The 27,225-nt window shown below is 39.6% G+C and overlaps 2 protein-coding genes and 1 non-coding gene across 5 annotated transcripts in view; 1 reads left to right on the top strand and 2 right to left on the bottom strand.

The window, feature by feature from the left end:
- The window catches only part of DIS3L (DIS3 like exosome 3'-5' exoribonuclease), a 33,404-nt gene extending 25,930 nt beyond the window's left edge, over positions 1-7,474 (top strand). For both annotated transcript variants that reach the window (XM_045899831.3, XM_064570272.1), the window contains 6 exons: positions 1,896-2,429; positions 4,351-4,505; positions 4,606-4,784; positions 6,032-6,177; positions 6,865-7,039; positions 7,127-7,474. In XM_045899831.3, coding sequence (XP_045755787.1) covers positions 1,896-2,429; positions 4,351-4,505; positions 4,606-4,784; positions 6,032-6,177; positions 6,865-7,039; positions 7,127-7,435 — 1,498 coding nt within the window. In that variant the 3' untranslated portion in view covers positions 7,436-7,474. The remainder of the gene's footprint in view (positions 1-1,895; positions 2,430-4,350; positions 4,506-4,605; positions 4,785-6,031; positions 6,178-6,864; positions 7,040-7,126) is intronic.
- A 1,423-nt stretch (positions 7,475-8,897) lies between these two features.
- On the bottom strand, positions 8,898-25,506 carry TIPIN (TIMELESS interacting protein). 2 transcript variants are annotated; one of them, XM_064570273.1, is made up of 10 exons: positions 25,374-25,506; positions 22,281-22,421; positions 22,078-22,156; positions 21,592-21,667; positions 17,400-17,522; positions 17,104-17,167; positions 16,497-16,573; positions 12,096-12,162; positions 11,489-11,695; positions 8,898-9,840 (listed from the first exon to the last, which is right to left on the bottom strand). In XM_064570273.1, the coding sequence occupies exons 2-10, from the start codon at positions 22,411-22,413 to the stop codon at positions 9,650-9,652; spliced, it is 1,017 nt and encodes a 338-aa protein (XP_064426343.1). In that variant the 5' UTR covers positions 22,414-22,421; positions 25,374-25,506; the 3' UTR covers positions 8,898-9,649. The 2 variants fall into 2 exon arrangements, with proteins under 2 accessions (XP_064426343.1, XP_045755785.1); XM_045899829.3 differs by lacking the exons at positions 12,096-12,162; positions 16,497-16,573.
- On the bottom strand, positions 16,066-16,201 carry LOC123862767 (small Cajal body-specific RNA 14). The gene has a single exon (XR_006795436.1). It is a non-coding gene; the product is annotated as a small Cajal body-specific RNA 14 (non-coding RNA).
- Positions 25,507-27,225: the final 1,719 nt, after the last annotated feature.

Here is a 27,225-nt window from a genome sequence, read left to right as displayed (position 1 = left end):
CGCCACTTATTTGTAGGCAGCTTTATTTCTCTAGCCTTCCCTTCCCTTCCCCTCATCTTTTCTGCCTGTCTAGCTGTGAGGCCGCTTCTCCCTCCGTTGTTGGCTTTTTAAACTCAGCTAAAGTCTGGGAACAAACGCGGACGATTTTGTGCATATATATTCCCCAGTTGAGGCTGTTTTGCATGAGGATCATGAACTTAGGGAGTTTTTTGTTTATTTGTTGTAGTTAACATTTACATCTATCTTTGAATACATATAAAACCATATAGTCCAGAATTTATAGGTTCCAAAAGATATTTAGTGAAAGGCTCCCCTCCTATCACTTTCCCCCAGTCACCAATTTCTTTTTATTTTATTTTATTTATTTGGGAGAGAAAGCACATAAGCTGGGGGAATAGCAGAGGGAGAGGGAGAAGCAGGCTCCCCACTGCACAGGGAGCCCGACGCAGGACTCAATTCCAGGACCCTGGGATCATGACTGGAGCAGAAGGCAGACGCCCAACCGATTGAGCCACCCAGGCGCCCCCAGTTACCAATTACTTACGTATTTTTCTAGACATAATGCATATACACACAAATGTGGACATGTGGTCTCTCTTTTATATACAAATGGTGACGTTATATGTATATATGCTGTTCAGCAGCTTGCTTTTTATTTCTCTTAATGTAGCTTGGAGATCAGCCTATATTAATAACAGTTGCTTATCTATGGAAATTTGGATTGTTTTCAGTCTTTTGCTATTACAAACAAAACTGTACCGAATTACATGGAACATAAGTCATTCCACATTTTTAAAATACCTGGAGGATAAATTCCTAGAAGTGGAATTTCTGTGTCAGAGGGTATATGCATTTGTGTTTACATAGATGTAATCAAATTGCCCTCCATAAAGGTTACACCAGTTATATTCCCACCACTAATGTGTGAAAACGCTTGTTCCCCCCAACAGCCTTGCCAGCACAGTATTTTGTATTTTTTTATCTTTGACAATTTGAGATGAAAATGGTATCTTACTTAGGTGGTTTTAATTTGCACTTTTCCTATTAGTAAATTTAAACATTTTTGTGTATGTTTAATACTCATTTATGTATGTATTTTCTGTGAACTATTTCATGTTCCTTTCCTCTTTTTTTTAGTTTTCCATCTATTTGTAATTGATTTATAAGAACTCTTTACATATTAGGAAAATTAGCCCTGTGTTTTTTATATGAGTTGCAAATGTTGCATATGTTTTTAAACAGAGTGATTTGATGGTAAAGTGGTTCTTTACTAAATGAACTTTTTGCTAATTAACCTACCATCGAGAGTGATATGATAGTTCAGTATTACTCTGTAAGATTTGAAAGGCTTTCTTCTTTACTAGAGAGCCCACCAGACTTAACTCTATCAGTCCTATGCTAGTTTAATCAAAATGGAGAACTGTAAGCTTATGTTTGTAACACTACATGTGAACTAATTTCAGATTTGCTCAGAGCTCAACAGAACCTAGTCTAACTTTGTTGTTTTAATTTTAAATAGTTTTTGGAGTTTTGGTGGAGTGTTTGGATTGAGACATTGGTCCAAAAACCTGTAGCATTGTCATTTCTTTTAAGTTACATCCAGGGTCTAGTTCTACTTACTTCAAAAATGGAAGAATTAGGGGTGCCTGGGTGGCTCAGTCGTTAGGCGTCTGCCTTCGGCTCGGGTCATGATCTCGGAGTCCTGGGATCGAGCCCTGCATCGGGCTCCCTGCTCAGCGGGGAGTCTGCTTCTCCTTCTCCCACTCCCCCTGCTTGTGTTCCCTCTCTCGCTGTGTCTCTCTGTCAAATAAATAAATAAAATCTTTAAAAAAAATAAAAATAAATTTAAAAAAAGGAAGAATTGAATAATGATGTTAGCCTCACTGGTTTTGTAGGTACGCCGTAAGTGTCATATGGGAATTGGATAAAACCTCCTATGAAATTAAGAAAGTGTGGTACGGCAGAACCATTATTCGATCAGCATACAAACTGTTTTATGAAGCAGCCCAGGAACTGCTCGACGGAAACTTCCACATTGTTGATGATATTCCAGAGTTCAGAGACTTGGATGAGAAGAGCAGACAAGCCAAGCTAGAGGAGTTAGTGTGGGCCATTGGCAAGTTGACGGACATAGCGCGCCACATCCGGGCTAAGCGGGACCATTGCGGTGCCCTCGAACTGGAGGGGGTAGAGATTCGTGTTCAGCTGGATGAGAAAAAGAACATCCACGACCTCATCCCCAAGCAGCCCCTGGAAGTCCACGAGACGGTGGCCGAATGCATGATCCTGGCCAACCACTGGGTAGCCAAGAAGATCTGGGAGAGCTTCCCTCATCAGGCCTTATTGCGCCAGCACCCTCCTCCACACCAGGAGTTTTTTTCTGAACTGCGAGAATGTGCTAAAGCAAAAGCCTTCTTCATAGATACACGGTAACTCCTGCCTTGAGGGGGCAGAGGGATGAAGGGAGTGCTGTACACTTACTTATCTTACAGTAGTTCCTAAAATGGGACAGCCGGGTCTTTGGCTAAGACTAGAAAACTTCTTGGCTCTCTTCACTTACTATAATGTAGGTATAGAGATTAAAATTAAAATGAGTTTATTTAGACATAATTTTGATCCACTACGATCTGTAAGGCGGTATTAAGGGACCTGTTACCCTTGGTTTAATTTCATAGACCCCTTAGGCAAATACCAAGAAGTAATCCTATTTATTTCATTACTTTAAAAATGCAGCTTATCTTTGAGGCAATATCCTAAAACACCACACCGATGATAAATTTATACCATCCCTTCATAGAATGAGACAGCTCTGTTCACCCCCTCCAGGATAAAAGATTTTCCCTATTAAAAATGATGTACAGGGACGCCTGGATGGCTCAGTCGGTTAAGCGTCTGCCTTCGGCTCAGATCATGATCCCAGGGTCCTGGGATCGAGTCCTGCATCGGGCTCCCTGCTCCACGGGGAGCCTGCTTCTCCCTCTGCCTCTGCATCTCTCTCTCTGTCTCTCATGAATGGATAAATAAAATCTTAAAAAAAATAAAAAATAAAAATTTAAAAAAATAAATAAAAATGATGTACAGGGGCACCTGGCTGGCTCACTTGGTAGATCATGTGACTCTCGATCTTGGGTCGTGTGTTCAAGCCCCACAATGAGCTTACTTAAAAACAAAAAAATAAAATAACTAAAGGGTAAGTTTAAAAAATGATTAGTATAGAGGATTTTTTTTCAATATTTTGTTTCAAATAACAGGTGCTATTTAAAATATCTTCTATTTATTTACCAAAATGGATTTTTTTTTTTTTTTGCCTCTGTCTGTGATGTATCTTTTGTTGGTTTATTTGGTGGGTGAGTGCCTGGGTGAGCACCGTGTGTGGGGGGCTCACTGGGTAAGGGCTTTCAGATATCTTGTATCATTTGTATTTTACAGATAGGGAATCCCATCTGGAGAAGTTAAGTGACTTACCTGTAGTTTAACAGTGAGTCAGGGCAGAGTCTGGACTTGAATCCACGCATTCACGTCTGTCACGCTGGAAAGCTCACATTAGCCCACTCATGATGCTCTGTTCATCATTTTCCATCTTTCCTTCCCTCCCTCTCTCTCAATGGGCTCTAGTACGAACTGAATGATATGCTGACTTGTTTCACTTTTAATATAATTCTATTATTTCCTGGGTTTTAAAGATTGAGTAAATAAATAGAATATTTCCTGTCCTTTTTAAGAAAAGGAAGATAATTTAAGTTTCTCTTAACTGTGCACCTCAGGTTTAGTTTAGTTTTGTTTTTTAAGTCCCTCTGCTCAGTAATTCTTGATTTTCAAAAAGTCCGTTCTTTGACGTGTAAGGGATGTTTAACTTCAGGGTGTTAAGAATTCCGTTCCACAAAAGTATTTGACCACCTACTATGTGCTGGGCATTAAGCTAACCACATAGGTATCAGTACATTGCTCTTAACTACTTCAGAAATGTTATTTAGAGGCACCTGGGTGGCTCAGATGGTTAAGCGTTTGCCTTTGGCTCAGCTCATGATCTCAGGGTCCTGGGATCGAGCCTCACATCAGGCTCCCTGCTCAGTGGGAAGCCTGCTTCTCCCTCTCCCTCTACTGCTCCCCCTGCTTGTGCTCTCTCACCCTCTCTAATAAAATCTTAAAAAAATATATATATATTATTTAAATTGATATACTTCCTTTGTTTCAACCTTAAAAGCAAACTACATTGCTATAGTTGAAAAGAGTTGCTTCTAAAATGTATCCAAAATAAAATTTCTTCAGAGTGAAAGATTTCCCTCAGAGTATTGACGTGTACATTGTTGCTGGGGACTAAATAAAGGTCTTTCCGATTTTTTTTGTCAGGTCCAATAAAACACTGGCTGATTCTCTGGATAATGCGAATGACCCCAACGATCCCATCGTAAACAGGTTGCTGCGATCCATGGCCACGCAGGCCATGTCTAATGCACTGTATTTCTCCACTGGGTCGTGTGCGGAGGAAGAGTTCCATCATTATGGTGAATGATAGCATTTCCTTTTGTGTGGCCATAACCTTGAGCAGGTCGTTTAAAAACTATATTTTTTTGTTGATTTCCATCTTTTGGTTTCTTTCTGAAGGCCTTGCATTAGATAAATATACTCACTTTACATCTCCGATCAGAAGATACGCAGATATAGTAGTACACCGATTGTTAATGGCAGCCATTTCGAAAGATAAGAAAATGGAAATTAAGGACAATTTGTTCAGCAACAAAGATCTTGAGGAATTATGCAGACACATCAACAACAGAAACCGAGTAAGAGGGGATTTTAAATTCTCTTACCCATCATCTCTTTTGCTAAGAGAATATCAGTTTTATTATGTGGTGGAACGAAGTGCCATATATTCTAGCGCATTAAATTCTGCATTATTCTCCCCAATGAAATAACATGAAAAATTGTAAAGTTTCTTGTGTTGCTCTCAATACATTTATAGATGTTATGAAATCACTTAATGTGGGTTTAGGAGATTTAACAATAGGTTAGATGTTTTTCCCAAAAAGTAGACCTGTGAAAGACCACGGATCATCTTACCACCCCGAGATAGGCATTATTCACTATTCCAGACAATGCTTTTTTTATTTACAACAAAAAATGGTACCATACCTGCTCTCTGAAATCTTTTGCACTTGACAAATCTGTTACTGACAGCATCACTTCAGAGCAATGACATCTTTCTTTTAGAAGCTGCTTTGTATTGTATTTCATATTGTTGGCTAGTGGCTATAATATTGTACAGCATAGAGGAGAGCACTTGGTGATACAGAAAAATTGGAAACTACCTAAATGTTTAATACAGTTTTTGTATCCTGTATTCTAGTTCACTGCTGTGCAATATTATAGTCACTAGCCATAGGGGCTATTTAAATTCTTAAAAATTAAAAATTCCGTTCCTCGGTTGCACGAGCCACATTTCACATGCTCCTAGACATGTGTGGCTAGTGGCTACCTTTGGGGCAACACAGATGTATCGAACATTTCCATCAGTGCAGAAAGTTCTGTTAGGCAGTGCTGTTGTTCTGGGCAACCCAGTTTATAGCCATCCTTGTATATACACTTCTACAGACTTCTCAGATTGTTGCCTGGATATATTCCTGGCAATAATGAATTGCTGACTCAGAAGGTGTGCACAAATAAAACTTTGATACAATTACCAACTTGCCCTCCAGGACAGCAATACTAATTTATACTTGCACCAGCAGGACTACGGTAGAACAGACTTGAAAATAAAGGCAAGGCATAGATACGGGTCCTTTCCTCTACCTGAATGAACTGTAACAGATTCTAAATAAAAACAGGTTTTTTCTTAAAGAATTAATTTTCTAAAAAAGACATTTTTGAGGGAAAGATTGCTGGATGGTTAGGTTCCCACAAAACTGATTTAATTCATAATAGAGAAGAATATTTGTATTAATACTTTTCTAGAGTCCAACCTTTTTTTAAAGACATCGTTTCTGTGGGGGTATGAATTCTGTTTCCCCCGGGAATGTGCTTCTTCTTACAGGCAGCACAGCATTCTCAGAAGCAATCTACTGAGCTCTTCCAGTGCATGTATTTTAAAGACAAAGACCCAGAGAATGAGGAGCGTTGCATATCTGATGGGGTTATATATTCAATTAGAACAAATGGTGTGCTTGTATTTATACCAAGGTATGTTACATCTAACATAATAGCTGTTAACAAATCATAGTTACACTCGGGGCGCCGGGGTGGCTCAGTCGGTTAAGCGTCTGCCTTCAGTCAGGTCATGATCTCGGGGTCCTGGAATTGAGTTCGGCATCGGGCTCCCTGCTCAGCAGAGTCTTTCCCTCTCCCTCTGCCCCTCCCCGCGCTGTGCTTGTGCTGTCTCTCAAAAAATAAGATCTTAAAAAAAAAAAATCATAGTAAACTAAGTGTAGAACACAAACAGTACATTAGATATAACTCGTTAAAATATAACAACTATTTGTAGGTACAGATGTACATAATGTAATAGAATAATGCACGATATAAGTATAAAAGGAGGGGTGCCTGGATGGCTCAGTTAAGCATCTGACTCTTGATCTCAGCTCAGGTTGTGATCTTAGGGTCGTGAGTTCAAGCCCCATGTTGGGCTCCTACTTAAAAAACAGTATAAAAGGAGATTAGCATCTAGTACATCTGTATTAGTGTTAAGATAGGATTTTACTTCCTTATTTAGCAAAATATTTTTCTATCTGCTCAGTGAAGTATTTGGAGGTAAATGAGAGGAAAAGTCGTTTTTGATCTAGAATAAAAACTAGCATTCTAGGTTGAGTGTACAAGATTTGTATACTAAGAATACATTATCTCTGGATTTTTATTCTGGCAATGATTCAGGTTTGGGATTAAAGGTGCTGCTTATTTAAGAAATAAAGATGGTTTGGTGATCTCATGTGGCTCAGACAGCCGTTCGGAATGGAAACCGGGATCCCTTCAACGATTTCAAAACAAAATCACCTCTACCACAACAGGCGGGGAGTCTGTCACGTTCCATCTGTTTGACCATGTAACAGTAAGTCCATATTTACATTAAGCATTGTTTTCGACGTCAAATATAAAGAATGTGATTTGGTAATATGCATTTTCTCCTCTGTGATAGGTGAGAATATCTGTACAGGCCTCCCGTTGCCATTCTGATACAATCAGGCTTGAAATAATAAGCAACAAACCGTACATGATACCAGATACAGAACTTTTTCATCAGAGTTCCCTCTTGTTAAAGAATGATTTAGTGAAAGAAGTAACTAGATCTGTGGAGGAAGCTCAGCTTGCCCAAGAAGTCAAAGTAAACGTCATTCAGGAAGATTATCAAAAATACTGCCAAACAAAGGGAAGAAGCCTGTACACACTCCTAGAGGAGATAAGGGATCTAGCTCTCCTGGATGTTTCCAACAGTTATGGAATGTGAGATACTCTTTTTACTTCATTAAAAGAGCTGTTTTGAGAACGCTTTCAACTTTCTTTCTAACCTTAACATCTAATGTTGCATGTCACCTAATGTTCTAGTCAATTGGGATGCGGTTCACCAATGCGCAAAACGTTTTCTCATCATTAATTAAAGCTGCTTTAAAAAGAAGTTAGATCCCTGCGGAAACTGATTTTTCAGAAATGCAGAGATCGTGAATGGTGACTCTGCAAGTCAGATTGCCAGTCTCTTTTAATAAATCCAGAATTGATTTTTGATTAGCTTGTCTCAAATCCATTCTTTCAAAATAAGTTTTAATTTTTCTAGTAACTGCTCCTCTGGGCCATTTGGGTCCTAGGCCCCTCTGACAGCTGTCAGATTAACTTTTCAGTTGCCTTCAGGTAAGACAGTTCTGTCCACCTGCCCACTTTAAAACTCCTATTTCATGTGACTCAAACCTCCCCTGCTGTCCCCACACCAGTTGGGGACAAGGCACAGGGAGTGGGGTGGAGTGCACAGGTAAGGTCTGTTGTCGCAAACTTCCCTTTCCACACTCTCATTTTGCTGAGTACTCCTTGGATGGAGCTGCATTGGCCTTGCCCCTTTTGAAGACTTGTTACTTTGCCAGTATGTCCCACCCTGGAAGAGTAACTTTTTAGTCTGCCACTAGGCCAGTCCCCAGCCAGCCACAGAGGCTCCCTCACCCCCAACCTGTATGTTCTTGTGCTCAACTTCCTGCCTTTCAGCCAAACCATCCTTGTCACTCTCCATCCCCAACAGAAGTCAGCAAGCCTGATGGCATTAAGATGCCTGCCTGTCCCAGCTTCACAGGTAGAAACCAAAGCCACTTCAGCACCATCACCGTGCCAGTCTCTCTCATAAAAAGCAACCTTCCCGTAGCACCTGGCTGGCTCAGCTGGTGGAGCATGCAACTCTTGATCTCAGGGTTGTGTTCGAGCCCCATGTTGTGCGTAGAGATTACTTAAAAAAATAAAATCTTAAAAAAGAAAGGGAAAAAAAAAAGCAAACTTCCCATCTCCTAGTTTGTAAAAACTTGCTTTGCCTTTCCCTGTTGCCCATCAAAATCTGCCATGAACTAGAAAGACCTTTAAACTCAGTTGTCAACATGGCACTTTATCTGTAATTTACTCCTCCACCAAGCTGATAAACTCAGGCAGGAAAAACTCCAATCAGATCTTCTCACCAACTGGCCCTAACACTTCTAGCCTCATATTTGCCATTCCCAAGTCTTTATTTCCTAGATTTCCATTTCTGTATCATTATTAGACATGTCCTTCCCAATCCTTGGGTTCTCCTCCACAAACGCAAAGGCGCCCTATGTGGATCCTCCCTAGGTGCTCTGTGTTCCTCATGATGCTTTGCAAGTTTCTCCCACTAGTCAGTAAGGTATCAAGGAGCATGTGAACTCCCCTAGCACCAACACAGGCCAGGCAAGACAACAGCCTTTCAGGTGACCCTTTTATTTTTTTTTTTAAAGATTTTTATTTATTTATTTGACAGAGAGAGAGATAGCGAGAGCAGGAACACAAGCAGGGGGAGTGGGAGAGGGAGAAGCAGGCTTCCTGCCGAGCAGGGAGCCCGATGTGGGACTCGATCCCAGGACCCTGGGATCATGACCTGAGCCGAAGGCAGACGCTTAACGACTGAGCCACCCAGGCGCCCTCAGGTGACCCTTTTAAAGTGACTCCTCAGAATACATGTAAACACATATAGAAACCTTAAACATTTTACCGAAAGTATAATTGCAGAACTAAATAGCAGTAAGAAACTTTCATAAAGCCTCTAGAGATAGTTTATAAGATTTTTATTTCTTTTTAAAAAAATGGACATTAATATTCATTACATATTTACATCTCAAAACCTCCAATTTAGTGAAAACAAGACATTCAGTAGCACACTAGCAGCAGAAGGTGCTTTAATTACTAATCATTTTTATAAAGTTATATCTATATAAAAATAAACACTAAAGAGAATAAATAGGCTCAACTAAAGTTAATAAGAAACAAGTATAAGTAATACCATATTTTAAATCGGAATCTGTGAAAGTCTTACTACATAAGGATTTTCACTCCAAGCAGACAAAATACATACTAATCTAAAACTTAGAGGATAGCAGGTTAATGGATTTTCTCTTAGTTGAAGCCTATCCAACCTCAGTAACATTTCTGGATAAAGCATAAAGTTCTACTGTACATTTTAAAAGGACTGGTCCAGTTGTGTGTTCTCTATTTTTAATTGCTCCTCCTCATTTACAGCATTGGCAGCAGCATTATTATGTGGATGGTCTAGAATGTCTTTGTTAAATCCATCTAATGACTCCTCCTCTTGATCCTCACCTGTATTAACCTCTTCAATGGTCTGTGTCCTGGGTGTATTTATTAACAAGTCTGAAAGAGAAATCATCATCATTACTCCTTATAAGCACCTGATCCAATCTGACCTGATAAATATAAATCTCTCCACAAGCTTCTATCAGTGGAAATAAAATTTATGATCACTTTCTTCCAAATAGTCATTTTTATACACGTATCAAGGCCACTCAAAAATGCAAGTCTTGAAAGGTACTGAACTCACTCTTGAATCATAGCCAAATGCAACTGTTCTCATTCAATAATCACAGCTATTAGATAAAAGTTTTTAAAAATCAAATGCTCAAAAAAAAAAATGCTCTTAACAGCTATACATCAAAGTGATCTCTAGCAAAGAAAATTTAGGATCCTTATTTCTATTTAGGCAAATTTTAAGTCATATGTTATAAATAGAAGATGAGCCTTAAAATGCTTATTGCCAGGCACACTTTGCTAATGACAGCAAAGGAACTGCCATCAGTGATACGTGGAGCTTCATGTAATTTTTCACGTGGTAGTAATAAAATCTCCATTTGTAAAGTTGAAGATTAAGCTGATTTTAATTGCAAAGAACAACAAGTAGTTACACTAATTTTCACTTGCAAATTTTATTATCTTGGGTGAAACTTGTTTTATAACATGGTATCTTCACTACTTAACCATAATTCTTATTTTCCCATTTCAAAAGGAAAACTACATTGGAAATTGAGAAATACATGCAATCTGCTTCATTCAAAACCAATTTGCATTAGCAAACCCAATCTGTTTTAAAAATAGCACATTTTAAGAGTTTTATTTTCTTTTTTAAAAAATTTTTTTTATTTACGAGAGAGAGAGAGAGCACACACACAAGCAGGGGGAGCGGCAGACAGAGGGAGAAGCAGACTCCCCGCTGAGCAGGGAGCCTGACACAGACCTCGATCCCAGGACCCTGGGATCATGACCTGAGCCGAAGGCAGACGCTTAACGACTGAGCCACCCAGGCAGCCCTTAAGACAGTTTTAAAATAGAAGAGAATGCATCAGATAAGCAAACTGACAGTAAATGACACAATGCAATAAAAAGTAAGGACCTATTTAAGTCACAGCAAATGGCTCTAAAATCCTCAAAGGGTGCACAAGGCATTCTATATGTTTAGGAAAGTATCATAATAATGAATGTTCAAAATTATGATGCTAAAGATAAAATATGGGGCTCAGTTGGTTAAGCATCTGCCTTTGGCTTAGGTCATGATCCCAGGGTCCTGGGATCAAGCCCCACGTCGGGCTCCTTGCTGAGCGGGGAGCCTGCTTCTCCTTCTGCCCCTCCCCTCCTTGTGCACTCTCTCTCTCTCTCAAATTTTTAAAATCTTTTAAAAAAATAAAGATAAAATACGTGTCACATACTTTAAGGAGTCAGGGAAGAATGTATTTTTGAAAGATTCAGAATCAAGTTGAAGTGATTAAAAAACATTTTTAAGAGGTACTCCGCTATCCAGAGAACCATCTTGGATTCATTTATTCTTTGAGGATTCCAAATAGCTCATGCTCACACACACACACGCTCTTTCTCAGATATACATAAACTTAATATATCAGATTTTTCTATTCCTAGAGGCATTTTATTTTGCAGCTAGTAGAGAAGTTAAAATTTCTAACATGCCCCTAATATATTAACGGTAGCACATAAAACCCAGCATAAAATTTACCATTTCCGAGGGACTGACTGTTACTCAGTAGCTTTGCCTGCCTTCTTTCCAAGGCCAGTTGTTTATTTCTCTCAATTCTCTGTTGTTGTTCTTCTGTTAGGCTTCTACCTGACTCAGAAGCAAAATTCTCACTTTCCAATGAGTTTGTCAAAAAGGGATCTGATTGGGTAGCAGTTACATCATGGCCATGATTTTCTCCTCCTTCATCTGCAGCAGAGATGAAAGTTAGTACATCTTTAGTTAGAAAAAGCTTAATGCAGCTATTAGTTAAAAACCAGTTTAAAGTAACAAGATGCCAGACCTGAAGAAACTATTTGTTTCTTCAAATTGCTCTGGCGTGTGAGAATGTTCCAAATACTGAAGACCCTTGAACAACAGAGCAGTTAGAGATGCCGACCCCCAGCACAGTCAAAAATCCACATAGAACTTCTGCCTCCCCCAAAGCTTAACTACTAATAGCCTACTGTTGACCAGAATACAAATAACATAGTCAATTAACACATATTATCTATGTGTATTTTATACTATACTTTTAAAGTCAGCTAGAGAAAAGAAAATGTTATTAAAGAAAAGCATAAGGAAGAGAAAATACATTTACAGTACTGACCCTTAAGAAATCTGTACGTGGACCTGCTCAATTCAAACCTGTGGTATTCAAGGGACACCTGTATGTGCTTGATTCAAACAAGTAAAAGGAATATTTATAAATCATTTTATTTATTTTTTTTTTAAAGAGGAGTGATCACTTTTTTTTTTTAAGATTTTATTTTATTTATTTGAGAGAGAGAGAGAGAGAGCACAAGAGGGGGTAGGGTGAGAGGGAGAAGAAGACTCCCTGCTTGGCAGAGAGCCCGATGCAGGACTGGATCCCAGGACTCCGGGATCATGACCTGAGCTGAAGGCAGACGCTTAACCGACTGAGCCATCCAGGCGCCCTTATAAATCATTTTAAAGAGACATTTTAAGTCAAATGGAACTACTAGTTTAAAAATATGCATCAACAGAAAGCACAAGTTCTTAGTTATGATTAGAAAATATTTTCTGCTTGGGCTAATGAACTTAAAAGAATCCAAACCATATTCTTGCTTTACCTGAAACAAAAACATTTTAATAGCTTGCTGTAGTGTCTATATAACACAGTAATAATTTTATATAAGCTATTTTTTAATAGGGTAAAACACACAAAATGAAAAAGGAGGGGTGCCTGGCTTGCTCAGTCAGAGCATGCAACTCTTGATCTTGGGGTTGTGAGTTTAAGACCCACAATGCGTGTAGAGATTACTTAAAAATAAAATCTTTCAGGGCACCTGGGTGGCTCAGTTGGTTGAGCGACTGCCTTCGGCTCAGGTCATGATCCTGGAGTCCCTGGATCGAGTCCTGCATCGGGCTCCCTGCTCGGTGGGAAGTCTGCTTCTCCCTCTGACCCTCCTCCCTCTCATGTGCTCTCTCTCATTCTCTATCTCTCAAATAAATAAATAAAATCTTTAAAAAAAAAAAAGAATTTAGAAAAATTATTGAACTTAAAATTATTGAACTAACTTAGAAGAAAGACAGGCAGTGACAAACTATCATTTATCCATATGACAGTTACTGTGTGGCCTGGGTGCTACCTTAAAAGCAGACAGCTCCACACGAGAGCTGGGCCCTCACTCATTTTTTAAATTTCAGCATACCGTGACATACAGCTGATTCTGATCGCCCAGTTAAGCAGACTGTCTAGTTTTAACACCAAAACAACCCCAACAAAATGCACAAGTGGTAGCTTAAAAAGATTTTTGAAAATAACAATATATAGAAGAGAAGGTAGAAAATAGAGAAACAAACAATTAAGAAAACAGCACTTCACCTTCTTCCTACATCATTCACATTACAGGGTTAAAAAAAAAAGATGTCATCTGATCTGACAAGTAGGCAAAAAAAAAAACAAAAAACCACCCAGACCACCATTTGAAATATGAATTTTCACACACTAACCTTATTCTATATATATACTGTGCCTTGAGGTATTAGCTAATATAGTAAAAACCATCACAACTAGCAAACGTTTAAAACAGGTGTTTTATAATTATTCCGGTGAGGTTTAAAAATCCTTTGATATTTAATTTTACAACCAAATCCCTTTTGATGTTTCTTCCTTAACAGTGAAAGACAAAAATCAATACACTTGTCCTTCCTGACATGGAAAAAAAAAAAAAATGTAGCAAGAAACTAAGATGTATTCCTTTGTCAGGAAATATTGATGGGGTACAGGGAGAAAACATTGCTAGAGAAGTTAAACAAGTATTAGAACAAATTATGCAATTTTGGGGTTTCTACTATGCTTCACCTTACAGGGTGTACAGGATTCCGAGTTAATGGTAATGACATACGTAAAGAACTACTGTTTGTGAGCCATGAAAAGAGTCATCTCTTCCATAGTACATGGCCTCTTTAATACAATATTTTATGGGAAACCAATGTGAACATAACCACTGATAGAGTGACTGATAAAAATGGGATTAAAAAAATTAGAACCACACATGAAATTCACTCACTGCAACATTAACAGGCAAGCGACTGTGGCAAAGAAGCTTAAGACAAATATTCAACGTGCTACACGATGCCATCATTTTGGCACATATAAACTAACAGATAAGCAAATATAATTAAAGGGAAATAAGTACTATGGGGAAAAAGGATAGGAGAATCAGGGCTGGGGGTTCCCAGTGAAGTACAACTTCACTGAGTTGACATTTGAGCACAGTTTGAAGGGGATAAGAGCCATGCAGACTTGGGGGTGGGAAGGAGGACGAAGGATATGTTCAAGGCAGAGTGTAAGAGTGCAAAATCCTTACGACAAAAATGTGACTGGGAGGTTCAAAGAACAGCTAGGAGGCAAGTAGTCGCTAAAGCAGTTTGAGTGGGGAACTGTAAAAGATAGAGAAGCAATGGAGGTGGGGTAAGGAATAGATACTGTAGGGCCAAGGGCCAAGGAGGACATTATAAGGATTTTGGCTTTCATTTTGGGTGAGATAAGGAGCCACTACAGGGCTCTAAGCAGAGGAGTTACAGGACTATCCATCTGTCAAAAATATTAAAATTTAACCCCTGATTAACTTTTAAGAAAAACAAGTGATTGAAAGAAGGTAGATGATAATTCGCTTGTGAACTTCAACAAAAATCCTTGCATCAGTGAATGGGATGGGAAAACATTAAGTGCTGTTAAGGATACTCTACTTCTATTTGGATGAATCTTAGTAAGGTAAAACCAAGATGGGGGGTGGAGGGGAGAACAACTGTATCTACAACCACATCTTCAAATCATCGATCAGGTATCAGCCCAAAATTTTGGAGAAAATAAAATATTCAGTAGGATATTAAGTCATATTGTTCTCACTTTAAAACCTCATGGTAGGGGCACCTGGGTGGCTCAGTTGGTTGAGCGACTGCCTTCGGCTCAGGTCATGATCCTGGAGTCCCGGGCGAGTCCCGCATCGGGCTGCCTGCTCATTGGAGAGTCTGCTTCTCCCTCTGACCCTCCTCTCTCTCTCTCAAATAAATAAAATCTTAAAAAAAAATAAATAAAACCTCATGGTAATGTTCTAGTGAGAATAAAAATGTGCATTTTTGGGTGCCTGGGTGGCTCGGTCGGTTAAGGGTCTGACTTCGGCTCAGGTCATGATCCCAGGGTCCTGGGATCGAGCTCCGCATCAGGCTCCCCGCTCAGCGGGAAGCCTGCTTCTCCCTCTCCCACTCCCCCTGCTTGTGTTCCCTCTCTCGTTGTGTCTCTCCCTGTCAAATAAATAAATAAAATCTTAAAAAAAAAAAAGTGTTAGTTATCATATCAGTAGTACATGTACTATAAAAAATAAATAAAATGCTCAAAACACTTTTCCCGTTGTAGTGCCTTTATCCAAAAAATCTGAAGACCATTCTCAGAATACAGAGAAGACAGATTCAACAACAAACAAGGCTCTATGATAGAGGCCTCTTCTATGTATCCAGTATTTCAGCAAGCCTATAATCCCATCAGTAGTCCCGTGTTCACTTATGCCTCTGCACAAATGAGTCCGTCTCTCGAAAATCACCTTGGCCTGAACTCTACTGCTTATCATTCAAAGTACTTGTGATTTGTCCTGTGAGGTTTTCTTTCCCCTCCCCTGGGTAAAAGCAACTATACTCTCCTTTGCAACCTACACTATGCCCTGTTTCTCTCTCTAATTTCAGCACCTATCAGGTAATGTTATGTCTCACTCATTCACTAGTCTGCTAGCCCTTGAAGCAAGAGGTCTGATCTTATTCACCTTTATCCCTGAAACTCAAGCACATACTATGCAGCTCAAAAACTGCTACTGAAATAAACTACCTAACCCAGTGGTATGTGCTGTGGAATTTACTGTAGTTATTAATTCCTTTCCATATACCAAATCCTATGGCAGTGATACATACCATATCTTACCAAAATATTAAATCTTGGATTAGTTAAATCACAATTCTTCACATTTTTAAAATCAATTTACCAATAACTTGGGGGGATTCTACAGGGAGCCTGTATTTTCTACCACATCTATTAAAGTTTAAAAAACAAAACAAACAAACATGTATGGAGCCATCGCACAGAGAATCTGATAACTATACAGACCCTGTCGGCAGGAACCATATGTTTTGATGTGTGTGACCGCCTATGGTTGCACTGTACAACTAACAAATGCAATCAATACCAGGAACAGTCACATGGGTCTTCCTGAAGTCCTAGAGAAAGCTTCCTCAACTAAAAATGGAGTTACATCCTGATAAGACCATCATCAGTTGACAATATCTTAAGTCAAAAATGGATTCAATAGGCCTCACCTATCTTAAATGTGCTCAGAACACTTACATCAGCCTAGTTAGGCAAAATCATGTAACACAAGCCAATTTTATAATACAGTGCTGAATACCTCATGTAATTTATGGGATACTGTACTGAAAGTGGGAAAGAGAATGGTTGTATGGGTTCAAAATGGTGGTCAGTCTATCAGCTGTTTACCCTCATGACCATGTGGCTGGCTGGGCAGTGTGGCCACTCCTGCCCAGCATCACAAGAGACCATCACAGCACATATGCCTGGGGAAAAAATCAAAATTTGAAATTCTAAGTATGGTTTCTACTGAATGCCTATCACTTCCGCACCATCATAAAGTCAAACAACCATAAGTCAAACCATTGTTAAGTTGGGACCATCTGTGTACTAGATCTGTACTCTTAGGGGAAATGTAAACTATTTCATCATCAAATTATTCTAATTCCCCAGAGCCACTTTTAATGGTGTATCTGTATATGAACACTACATCTTGTCACTTATTTTCATTAACAAAGCACTACAAAGGATCAGTGGGTATCAGTTCTCAAAGGCTTAAGTTCTCCGACAATATATTTTTACAACATCTCTTAATGGCACTGGAGGCATGTCTTTAAGAAACAAGTGTCAAACAACATTCTAGATGTACCAAGGCATTTTAACTCATTCCTATTTACTGTAATTATGTTTACTCAATTACTCAATATAGATGAAGAACCCAGTGCTTAATCTACCCCTGCCCCAACTAGATCTATTTCTAAAAGCAAAATTATTATAAATAAACCTATATTCTTACCATTATTGCTAATAAAATCTTCATGTAAAATAGGCAGGTCAAGGCGAATTCGTTTTAAACAGGTCTGAAAATAAAGAGTATTTTTACATTTTCATCAGTAACATTTGGGGGAAAATGAGAATTTATTCAATTCTTAGTTTCAAAAAAGTTGTTCATCAAATAACTACTATTAACTTCTCTTCTACCATGACAGATTTCAAAATGAAAATGCCAAACAGTGATGTAGCCTCAACTAAAATCCATCCTTGGCACTATTTAGCATTATGAATGATATTCATAATAATCTCAACACCTACCTGAACTTCCTTTTTACTTCCCAGGTATTCAACTCTGTCAATAAAATCCTCGAATTGCAGTTTAGGGAATAGCCTATGTGCCCAATGCTCCATGTGTCTGATTAGCGTTTTCAAGTCTTCAGCCTGGCACATAAAAATAAAAATGCTAAATAGAAGACTCGTTCTCACAACTGACCTTGTCAGCAGATTTTAGAATTGAATAGTAATGCCAAAGTCACTGGTGTCATTTTATATTTATAAGATTAAGAAACTTCTGAAGAAACTTTAAGAAGAGAACTATTCATTGAGCTTAGAGGATTATAGTCTAAAAGAGCACTGGATATGATTAAAAAAAAAAAACAGTATAAAAACTTAACGAAAGTTAAAAGATAATCATGTATCTTTTTTAAAAAGAATTTATTTATTTGCGAGAGAGAGAGTGTAAGAGAGAGCACAAGCAGGGGGAATGGCAGAGGGAGAGGGACAAACAGTCTCCCTGCTGATCAGGTAGCCAGATGTGATGTGGGGCTGATGCAGAGCTCGATCCCAGAACTCAGGGATCATGAACTGAGCTGAAGGCAGATGGATAATCATGTATCTTTTCAGAACTGTAAAGTAATATGTGAAAATAAGCTTTAATAAAATATGTCAAGATATCTTTTAGGAATAACTAAACAAAATGACAGGTCCCTAAATCATATATAGAGAACAAAGCATTGAGAATTCAAAACTGAAAATATATTCAGAAATCCCAAGGGCAAAGGACAAAGACTAACAACAGTTTAAACATTCTCAGCAACTCCTCTTTATATATGAAATTTCAATTGAACACTAAAATTTTTAAAAATTAAAATGAAAAACAAAGTTTAATAAACTGGACTAATGAATAACAAAATTCCAAATTCCTGGTTTTAATGTAAAATATTTTATTCTTTTCTTAACAGTATTTTAAAGATTTATTTATTTATTTTTGAGAAAGAGTGTGTGAGAGAGCTTGCACACACGAGTGGGGGTAAAGAGCAGAGGGAGAAAAATCCCCAAGCACACTCCCCACTAAGTGGGGAGCCCAATGTGGGGCTCTCTTGATCTCACAACCCTGAGATCATGACCCGAGCAGAAACCAAGAGGGGGACACTTAACTGACTGAGCCACCCAGGCGCCCCTTAACAGTATTTTAAAATAGAATAGTCAAGGGGCGCCTGGGTGGCTCAGTCCGTTAAGCATCTGCCTTTGGCTCAGGTCATGATCTGGGTCTCCTGCGATCGAGTCCCACATCGGGCTCCCTGCTCAGCGGGGAGTCTGCCTCTCCCTCTGCCTCTGCTGCTCCCCCTGCTTGTGCTCTGTCAAATAAATAATAATTAAAAAAAAAAAAATAGAATAGTTGCGGGGCGCCTGGGTGACTCAGTTGGTTGGGCGACTGCCTTCGGCTCAGGTCATTATCCTAGAGTCCCTGGATCGAGTCCCGCATCGGGCTCCCTGCTTGGCAGGGAGTCTGCTTCTCCCTCTGACCCTCCCCCTCTCATGTACTCTCTCTCTCTCTTTCTCGCTCTCTCAAATAAATAAATAAATAAATCCTTAAAAAAAATAGAATAGTCAAAAGCACAGGCTCTGGATCACACTGTATAGAATCAAAATCTCAATCCTGCTACTTAATAGTTGTATGACTTTAAGCAAATCACTTTGCCACTGTGCCTTCTTTTTCATGTATGAGAATAATATTATACACACTTGGTAGGGTTATGAGAAATAAGTAATACAAGTAAAGTGCCTGACACAAAGTATACACTCAAATACTGGCCATCATTGTTGTTATCTGATCTTGTCTAAGAAGCCAATGGTCAACCCTACCAGTAACTAAACATGTAATACTAAGAGCTTGCTTCGGCAGCATATATATTAAAGTAATACTGAGAGTATGTGTTATCCTTCTCATTCTGATAATAAAGTTTGTTTGTTTTTAATTCAATCACCTAAGATTATTTTCCAGTTGTTGGGGGGAGCTGGTCAGTCACCTCACAGTGTCATGTTAGACTTGGGGTCACAAGAGAAACACCTAAATACGTCCCAAGTCATACATGGAGAAAAAAGCAGTGAGGATTCAACTTTGTGACAAAACAGTAAGAATTTCCAAGGGCAAAGTACAGAAGACTAAAAAGCATAAATGCCTGGAGCCCACCCTCACCCAGTGAAGAAACACGAAATTTTTATCCTTCATATAAATTCATTTATTTTAATAAAGTACTTATTATGAAAATGATGAAGACTTCATTAAATTCAAAGCACCAATTCATCATTACAACCTGAAAATTTCAACAAGGGCAATGAATTAACTGAGATGAGTATGGTTTGGAATTTTGTTTTTGTTTTAAGTAAGCTCTACATCCAACCTGGGGCTTGAATTCACAACCCCAGATCAAGTCCCACGCTCCACTGACTGAGCCAGGTAGGTGTCCCTCTTTTTTTTTTTTTTTGAGATGGGTATGCTTTTAAAATATCCTGATTTACATTTAGTTTTGTGGCAAAATAGGATACAGACTTCTCTCTTCCTGTCTGCTGAAGCTGAGCAAAGGTACTAGAATTTTTTAGCCTCCCAGCTTCTGAAATCTTGGATTTTTTGTATGTATGTATGTATGTATGTATCTATCTATTTATTTATTTATTTAAAGTAAGCTCTACACCCAATCTGGGGCTTATATTCACGACCCCAAGATCAAGAGTCACATGCTCTACCAACTGAGCCAGCTGGGCACCCCTCCTGGGATTATTTTTTACTTTTTACCTCCTCATATCCCATTGCCTACAAGTACTGTATGTTGTTTATCTCTCTACTACTACCCTATCAGGCTATCTGCACCTTGTTCACCTTCACCCTGGTAGTGCGACAGTATCTGAATTGCTGTCTGCTTCCAACCTCTTCCCTGTTTCCCATTACCCTGCATACCACACTAAGATGATGCTCACTGTTGTATTAACATTATTGTAGCTGGGCTATGAAAGAGGAAGTCTAAGCTCTCCCCTTAACTGTTGGCATTGGACACTGAAAACTCTAAAATTCCAGTGCCTGGGCGGCTCAGTCAGTTAAGCGGCTGCCTTCAGCTCAGATCATGATCCCAGAGTCCTAGAATGGAACCCCCAATCGGGCTCCTTGATCAGTGGGGAGTCTGCTTCTCCCTCTCCCTCTGCCACGCCCCTGCTTGTGCTCACTGTCAAATAAATAAATAAAATCTTTTAAAAAACTCTTAAAATTCCAATTTCCTTAACTAGATAATGGGACCAGCACCTACTCTACAGGTTTGAGAATTAAAGTATTTGAAAATACTTCATAATCTGCAAAGCTCTACAAAGATATCTGCAAAAAATTGTTATCTATACTCTACATTATTCAAAGATAAGAGCCTTTTAGGGGTGCCTGGGTGGCTGAGTCAGTTAAGCATCTGACTCTTAATCTCAGCCCAGGTCTCGATCTCACAGTCATGAGTTCAAGCCCCACACTGGGCTCCATGCTAGGCATGAAGCCTACTTTAAAAAAAAAAAAAAGGAGGCACCTGGGTGGCTCAGTCGTTAAGTGTCTGCCTTCGGCTCAGGTCATGATCCCAGGGTCCTGGGATCGAGCCCTGCATCGGGCTCCCTGCTTGGCAGGAGGCCTGCTTCTCCCTCTCCCACCCCTGCTGCTTGTGTTCCTTCTCTCACTGTGTCTCTCTCTGTCAAATAAATAAATAAAATCTTAAAAAAAAAAAAAGATAAGAACCTTTAAAATAACACATTTAGACAGTGATCAACAGTTCTTAAATGTCTTCATTTTTCAACTTAAATGATGCCTATTATGAATCAGACACATGACAAGATAATGTGTCATATCTTGGGGACACATAAGTGATTGATACAGGTAAAGTCCTTGCTCTCCTGAAGCCTAAAATCACTCTTTAAGGTAGACTAAGTCAGTTTTATTCCTAGAAATTATAAAGTACAAACTCAGAGCTTACAGACTTCGATGTGACTTTCCTAAAGCCATACAGAGGCAAAAATGAGACTACAAGATATGTTTTCTGATTCTTCAAGCAGTACACTTTCCAGTACATCTTAGTTTCTCAAGAGATATGATGATAAATGATGGTATCTGTGAAACATTCTAAGAGTCCTCAGAACATGATCATGGGCCCACAGTTCTACTGATATGTGAAAGAACAAAGAATAAAAATCAGACATTTCTTACCTCATGACCTTTACCTTTGAATTTTGCCTTATCAAACACATGCCTTAATGCTGGAAGCCCTCTCTCTGAAGTTAATCTGTGAAGAGAAATATGTTTCGAATTTCAAGTTTTCTAGAGCCTCAAGGCCAAAGCAAAACCATAAGAAAAAATATTATCTGCTGAACTGGAAAAAAAAAAAAAATGCGCCTGGCTGGCTCAGTCAGTTGAGCATCCAACTCTTGATTTCAGCTCAGGCCATAATTTCAGGGTCGTTATATCAAGTTCCACAGTGGGCTCCATGCTCAGGGGGGAGTCTGCTTGAGATTCTCTCTCTCCCTCTGCCCCCTACTCTCTCAAATAAATAAATAAATAAATATTAAAAAAAAAAAAAAGACAAATACTGATCTCCAAATCATCCTAAGTAAAAGTTTTTTAATAATATAAGGGGGAAAAAATAACATTAAAAAAAAAAAAAGGAATAAATGTTTAAGGAAATAGTAAATGTACCTCTGAGCATCCAGCTTGGGTATATTCCGTTTAACTGTTCTCTTTGGAGGTACAGGAACAGGTGCTCCTCTCCCTGACTCTGGTGAAATATACCAAGATTTGATATTACTTAAATAATTTAAGCCTCATCTATAAAATGTATCATTTCTATGCTAATAGATGGATAACTGAACACAGGCACTTTTTTGGAATTCTATACAAACCTTCATCAGGTTCAGCTCCTTCACCATTTTCTCTCTGTGGAGAAGCTGGAGGTGGAAAAGGAGGAAAAGTTTCATCTTCTACATGCTCATAATCTGGGAGGTCACTCAAGCCATTCCCCTGTGGCTCCAGCATCTTTTCCTCTACAGGAAAATAAATAAACCTGTTTATGCATCCAAGTAGTCTCCTTATTACACAGTTAAGTTCCACCTGCAGCAAAATGCACGTGTTTCAGTCGGTTAAACTGTATTTCAAACTCACATCATGAAAAGAAGTAGAGAGTAGTTATGGGAAAAAACCAGGTTAGAAATCAGAAGAAGTGAGTTCTAACATAGACCCTACCACCCAGTAACTGCATGATTTTCAGCAAATCATTTTACCTCAACTGTTGAGTCTCCCCTCAGAGGGTTTCAAACTATGGTCCAAATGGGTGTGAAATAGGCAGGGTTCAGGTACCTCACCCCCACTATAACCAGAGTAGCTTTTAAAAAATCTGTTTACATATTCCTCTTCTAGTTAAGGTTTCCTTTGACAGAAGGGAAATAATCCTCAGGTTGATAACCTGAAAGGATGCTTTTCAGTACCATCGAACTTGACCTCTTAGCAACAGCTAACACTTTTGATCAGTTTCTTTTTCTGGAAAAGCAGTTTTGTTGGCTTCTGAATCACAGTACTTACTTGGTTTTCCTCCCTTTCTGGACACTCCTCCTGGATCTTCTGTGCAGATTCATCTTCCCCTAATCTGGTCAGTAAGGCCATCCTAGGCCCTCTTCACTTCTTTACGTACATGATTTTAATAATCATTTATAGATGAATATCTCTAATTTTTTCTCTACCCAGAGATACCATCAAATCTAAGCTCCAGATCCCTACTTCTCATTTTATAGCTCTTCAATTTCTCAAAGGCAACTATAACTTCTCATGTACAAAACCAAACTTCTAAATTTTCCCAATTCAGTGGGTGATATCTATCCTGCCATGCAAGTAAGAAACCTGTAAGTCATTCTTGATACTTCCTTCCCCCATCCTACATATCCTGTCCATTCTACTTCTTAAACATCAGTTAAGTCTTTCATTTCTCCCTATCTCCACAACCACTTCCTAACATTTCTTCCTTTGGTTACTCCATTACTCATAACCACTTTTGCCTTTTTCAAACCATTCTCCATATTACAGCTAGACTGAAGGTCTGGAAATATAAAGCCAATCACATTACCACTTAGCTTAAATATTTCAATGGCTTCCTACTGCTCTTGGGCTAATGATAAAACTCCAAGGCTCATCATGGGACACTACATTTAAACTAATGATGTAATGTATGGGGATTAACATAACAATAAAAAATAATAATAATAATATATATTTAAAAAAAAAACAAAAAAAACTCCAAGGCTCTGTCTGGTTTGGCACCTTCCTACTTCTTCAGCCTCACTTCACACAATTCTTCATGATCTTTTCTTTCAGTTTCTTGAAAGAGCCACATCCCTCGGGCCATGAGTCCTTTGCTAAGGCTGTTTCCTATCTTGAAGGCTCTTACCGGGACTCCTTATCTCTTTCAGATCTCAACTCTCACCTCCTCAGATAAGTCTACCCCAATTTCCCTGAATTAAATCCTCCTATAATAAGCATTCAAAGTGTCAAGTACCAATTTCATAGCATTTACCCAGTTTCAATATTATATTCCATTTCTGTGATTATCTAATGTTTGTCTTCCATACTAGACTGCAGCTCTAAAAAGGCAAAGACCAGGGCGCCTGGGTGGCTCAGATGGTTAAGCGTCTGCCTTCGGCTCAGGTCATGATCCCAGGGTCCTGGGATCAAGTCCCGCATTGGGCTCCCTGCTCCTTGGGAGCCTGCTTCTCCCTCTGCCTCTCTCTCTCTGTGTCTCTCATGAATAAATAAATAAAATCTTTAAAAAAAAAATAAAATAAAAATAAAAAGGCAAAGACCAGGTGAGTCTCTTTGTGCTCCACCACTGTATCCCCAAAGCTGGTATACAGCAGATGCTCCATAAATATTTGTTGAATGACAGAATAAAGATTCCAAAGCTTCCTTCAAACTGTAATACTACTAGAACTAAATGACCCCTAAAGGCTCTCCGATTCTAAATTTCCATGACCACAGATACATAACAACGTTATCAACTCCTTTTGATGACCCATCTTATCTTCAAGTAAGGTTCAATAACCACAGATTTTCAAAATTGGAAAGGCAGTTAGAGGTCATATAATCTAAAGTAGCCTTCTAGCTACAATAAGGATATTCAAGTTAAGTTTTAATTCTAGTCAAGTTTCTTTGGGAAGAAATGGGAGTTCACACTTTTGAGAACAGGGAGCTGTGAGTTTGACGGCAGGGCACAAACTATATTAAGTGTAGCAAGATGCAACGTAAGGAACTGGCCAAGCATGGGGTGGGGTCTGTCAGCAAACTGGCTGTGAATAAGGCAGCTCTTATCTTTCACTTCTTGATGGTGGTTGCATACTGTTTTTAGACATCGATGGAATTCTCTTAGCTTCCCCGCCCCCGCCCCCAGTCCTCAAACTCTCACAGAAGTGAAGGTAACTAAGAAATTTAATACCCAAACTCCAATTCGTTCCCAGACCCTTAGGGGTCCCATGTCCAACTTCATCCAAATTATCAAAACAGTAGCCCGTGTCGAAAGGGAAGTCCCACCAGACTGACTCAATGTCCTCCTTTGCTAGCCACCCTAAAACCACTCTCCCACCCCATCCCCCCCTCCACCCTTCCCATCCCCGCACCCCCCCCCAGTCTCCCTTCAACTTCATTCATCCATTCATCCCACATTCACAGGACGCTTTCTATGCTTAGAAGCCCCTGGACTGATGCACGTTCCCTCCCGCTAAAAGGCTGCGTTTGGCGAGCGGCCGACCCGAAAGAAAAACGACAGGTAAAAGTGCCCGCCCTCTTCCCCACAGGGCGCGGCCTCGCCAGTCCCGCTCTGCCCAGGTCCGTCTGTCTGCTCCTCCCGCCTCCACACCCCCTCCCCGCGACTCCCCAGCACCCCGCTCCTCCGTCCCCCTCGCTCGACCGCCGCTTCTCGCAGGCCCTCCACTCGCCCGCGTGCCCACTCTCACCTCAGGCGCACGGCGGCGGCCACAGCGCGGGGTGGAGCGCGGGGCTAAGCGCCGCTGCCACACGGCGTTGATCGCGAGACTCTGGAGATCCCGCCGCGAGAAGGGGCCTCGGCGTTTGGCGCCAAATCTGCGCAGGGCTTGGGCGGAGTCCGCGGGACCCGCCCCCCCACAGGCACCGCCCACCCGCGTCCGTCTCCCCCTTCCCGGGGTCCCGCCCCCCACGGCGCCCCTCCCGCCGCCTCCGCCCTCCGGAATTCCTTAGAGGAGGTGAACTTTATTTGCTTAAAGCTCGTGTTTGTTTCGCTCTAGGCGCGTTAGACTTTGGGGAAACGTCTGTGCTCTAGAAAACTGGCTTGTGGATGGAGCAGAAAGAATAGAGGCGAAAGAATTTGATAAGAAACTACCGATTCTTCAGAGTTAATAACAATTCCTTGAACATTGAGTTTTATTGTTTATTGAATAATGAGCTGAGGAAAGGGGTGGTAAAGCGTTAGTGTTAGGAGTGTAGACACAAAAATGTAAAAAACACGTTACCTTTAATTTTTTTTTTTTTTAAGTGAGTTAAGGGGAGCCTGACGGGCTCAGTCCATAGAGCATGCGACTCTTGATCTCAGGGTAGTAAGTTCAGGCCCCACTTGGTAGAGTTTACTTAAAAAAAGTGAGTCCAAATATATTCGTATTTACTTACTTGCCCGCCCATTCACACAAGTGAGGAAAATAAATAGGTAACTAATGGGGATGGGAACTGGGCATATGGGATGAGGTAGGTTGGGGACTTAACTCTGTACCTTTTTTTTTAGCTTTACCCCAAAGTAGGGTCTGAACTCATGACCATGACCCTGAGATCAAGAGTCACTCGCTCTCCCAACGGAGTTAGCCAGGCGCCCCTATACCTTTTTTAAACATATAAATACATTATTCAAAAAACAAAAAAAGTTATCTGTAGCAAATACAGCATCAAGATTTGACAAACCACGAAGATGAGTAGTGTTGCAACATTATTCTCTCTACTTTTCTACAGCTTGAAGTATTTTATTAAAATTATAAAAGAGGGTCGCCTGGGTGACTCAGTTGGTTAAGCGTCTGCCTTCGGCTCAGGTCATGATCCCAGGGCCCTGGGACTGAGTCTGAGTCTGCCTCCCTGCTCAGCAGGAAGTCTGCTTCTCCCTCTGCCTGCTACTCTCTCTCTGACAAAATCTTTTTAATAATAAATAAATAATAAAATTATAAAAGAATAAATCAAATGTGTGAGAAGAATAAGATAAAATAAATTGCAAGCTATATTATCTATAAAGTTATGTATGCAAATATGTACATGTACCACATTTTCTTTAATTTTATGATTTTATTTATACATTTATTTATGTAAAAATATATATAAAACATATTTATTTATATCTATACATGCAAGATAATATATGTTAATATTAAGCAATTAAGAAAATGACCACTGGGGTGCCTGGCTGGCTCAGTGGGTAGAGCATGCAACTCTTGATCTCTGGGGTTGTAAGTCTGAGCACCATGCTGGGAGTAGAGATTACTTAAAAATAAAATATTTTTAAAAAGAAAGAAAATTAATATTAATTTGAAGAATTGTGTCAACTTCAAAAGTCTGAATAACTGAGGCAAGAGGCATTCTTCCAATTATCCAGATTACAGTGTATATTCCACACAAATAAAGTAAATGTAAAAGCACTTCAAAAAATTGAAAAGTTATATGTCCCCTCACCTACTCCCACACACAAAAGCCCAGAGCAGAAGCTCTGAGGATTTGAACCTCAGTTCCATCATTTACTACTTAGTGACATTGACTGTGCTTCTGTTTTCTCAGTATTAATAACAGGACCTACTG

Source organism: Mirounga angustirostris, unplaced genomic scaffold (genome assembly GCF_029215605.1).
Source record: "Mirounga angustirostris isolate CCGP_5_RB_7025 unplaced genomic scaffold, mMirAng1.0.hap1 SCAF_9, whole genome shotgun sequence".
In the NCBI taxonomy this organism is placed as follows: Eukaryota; Metazoa; Chordata; class Mammalia; order Carnivora; family Phocidae; genus Mirounga; species Mirounga angustirostris.
The sequence above is the reverse complement of the archived record's forward strand: the minus strand, read 5'-3'. Positions and strand labels throughout refer to the sequence as shown.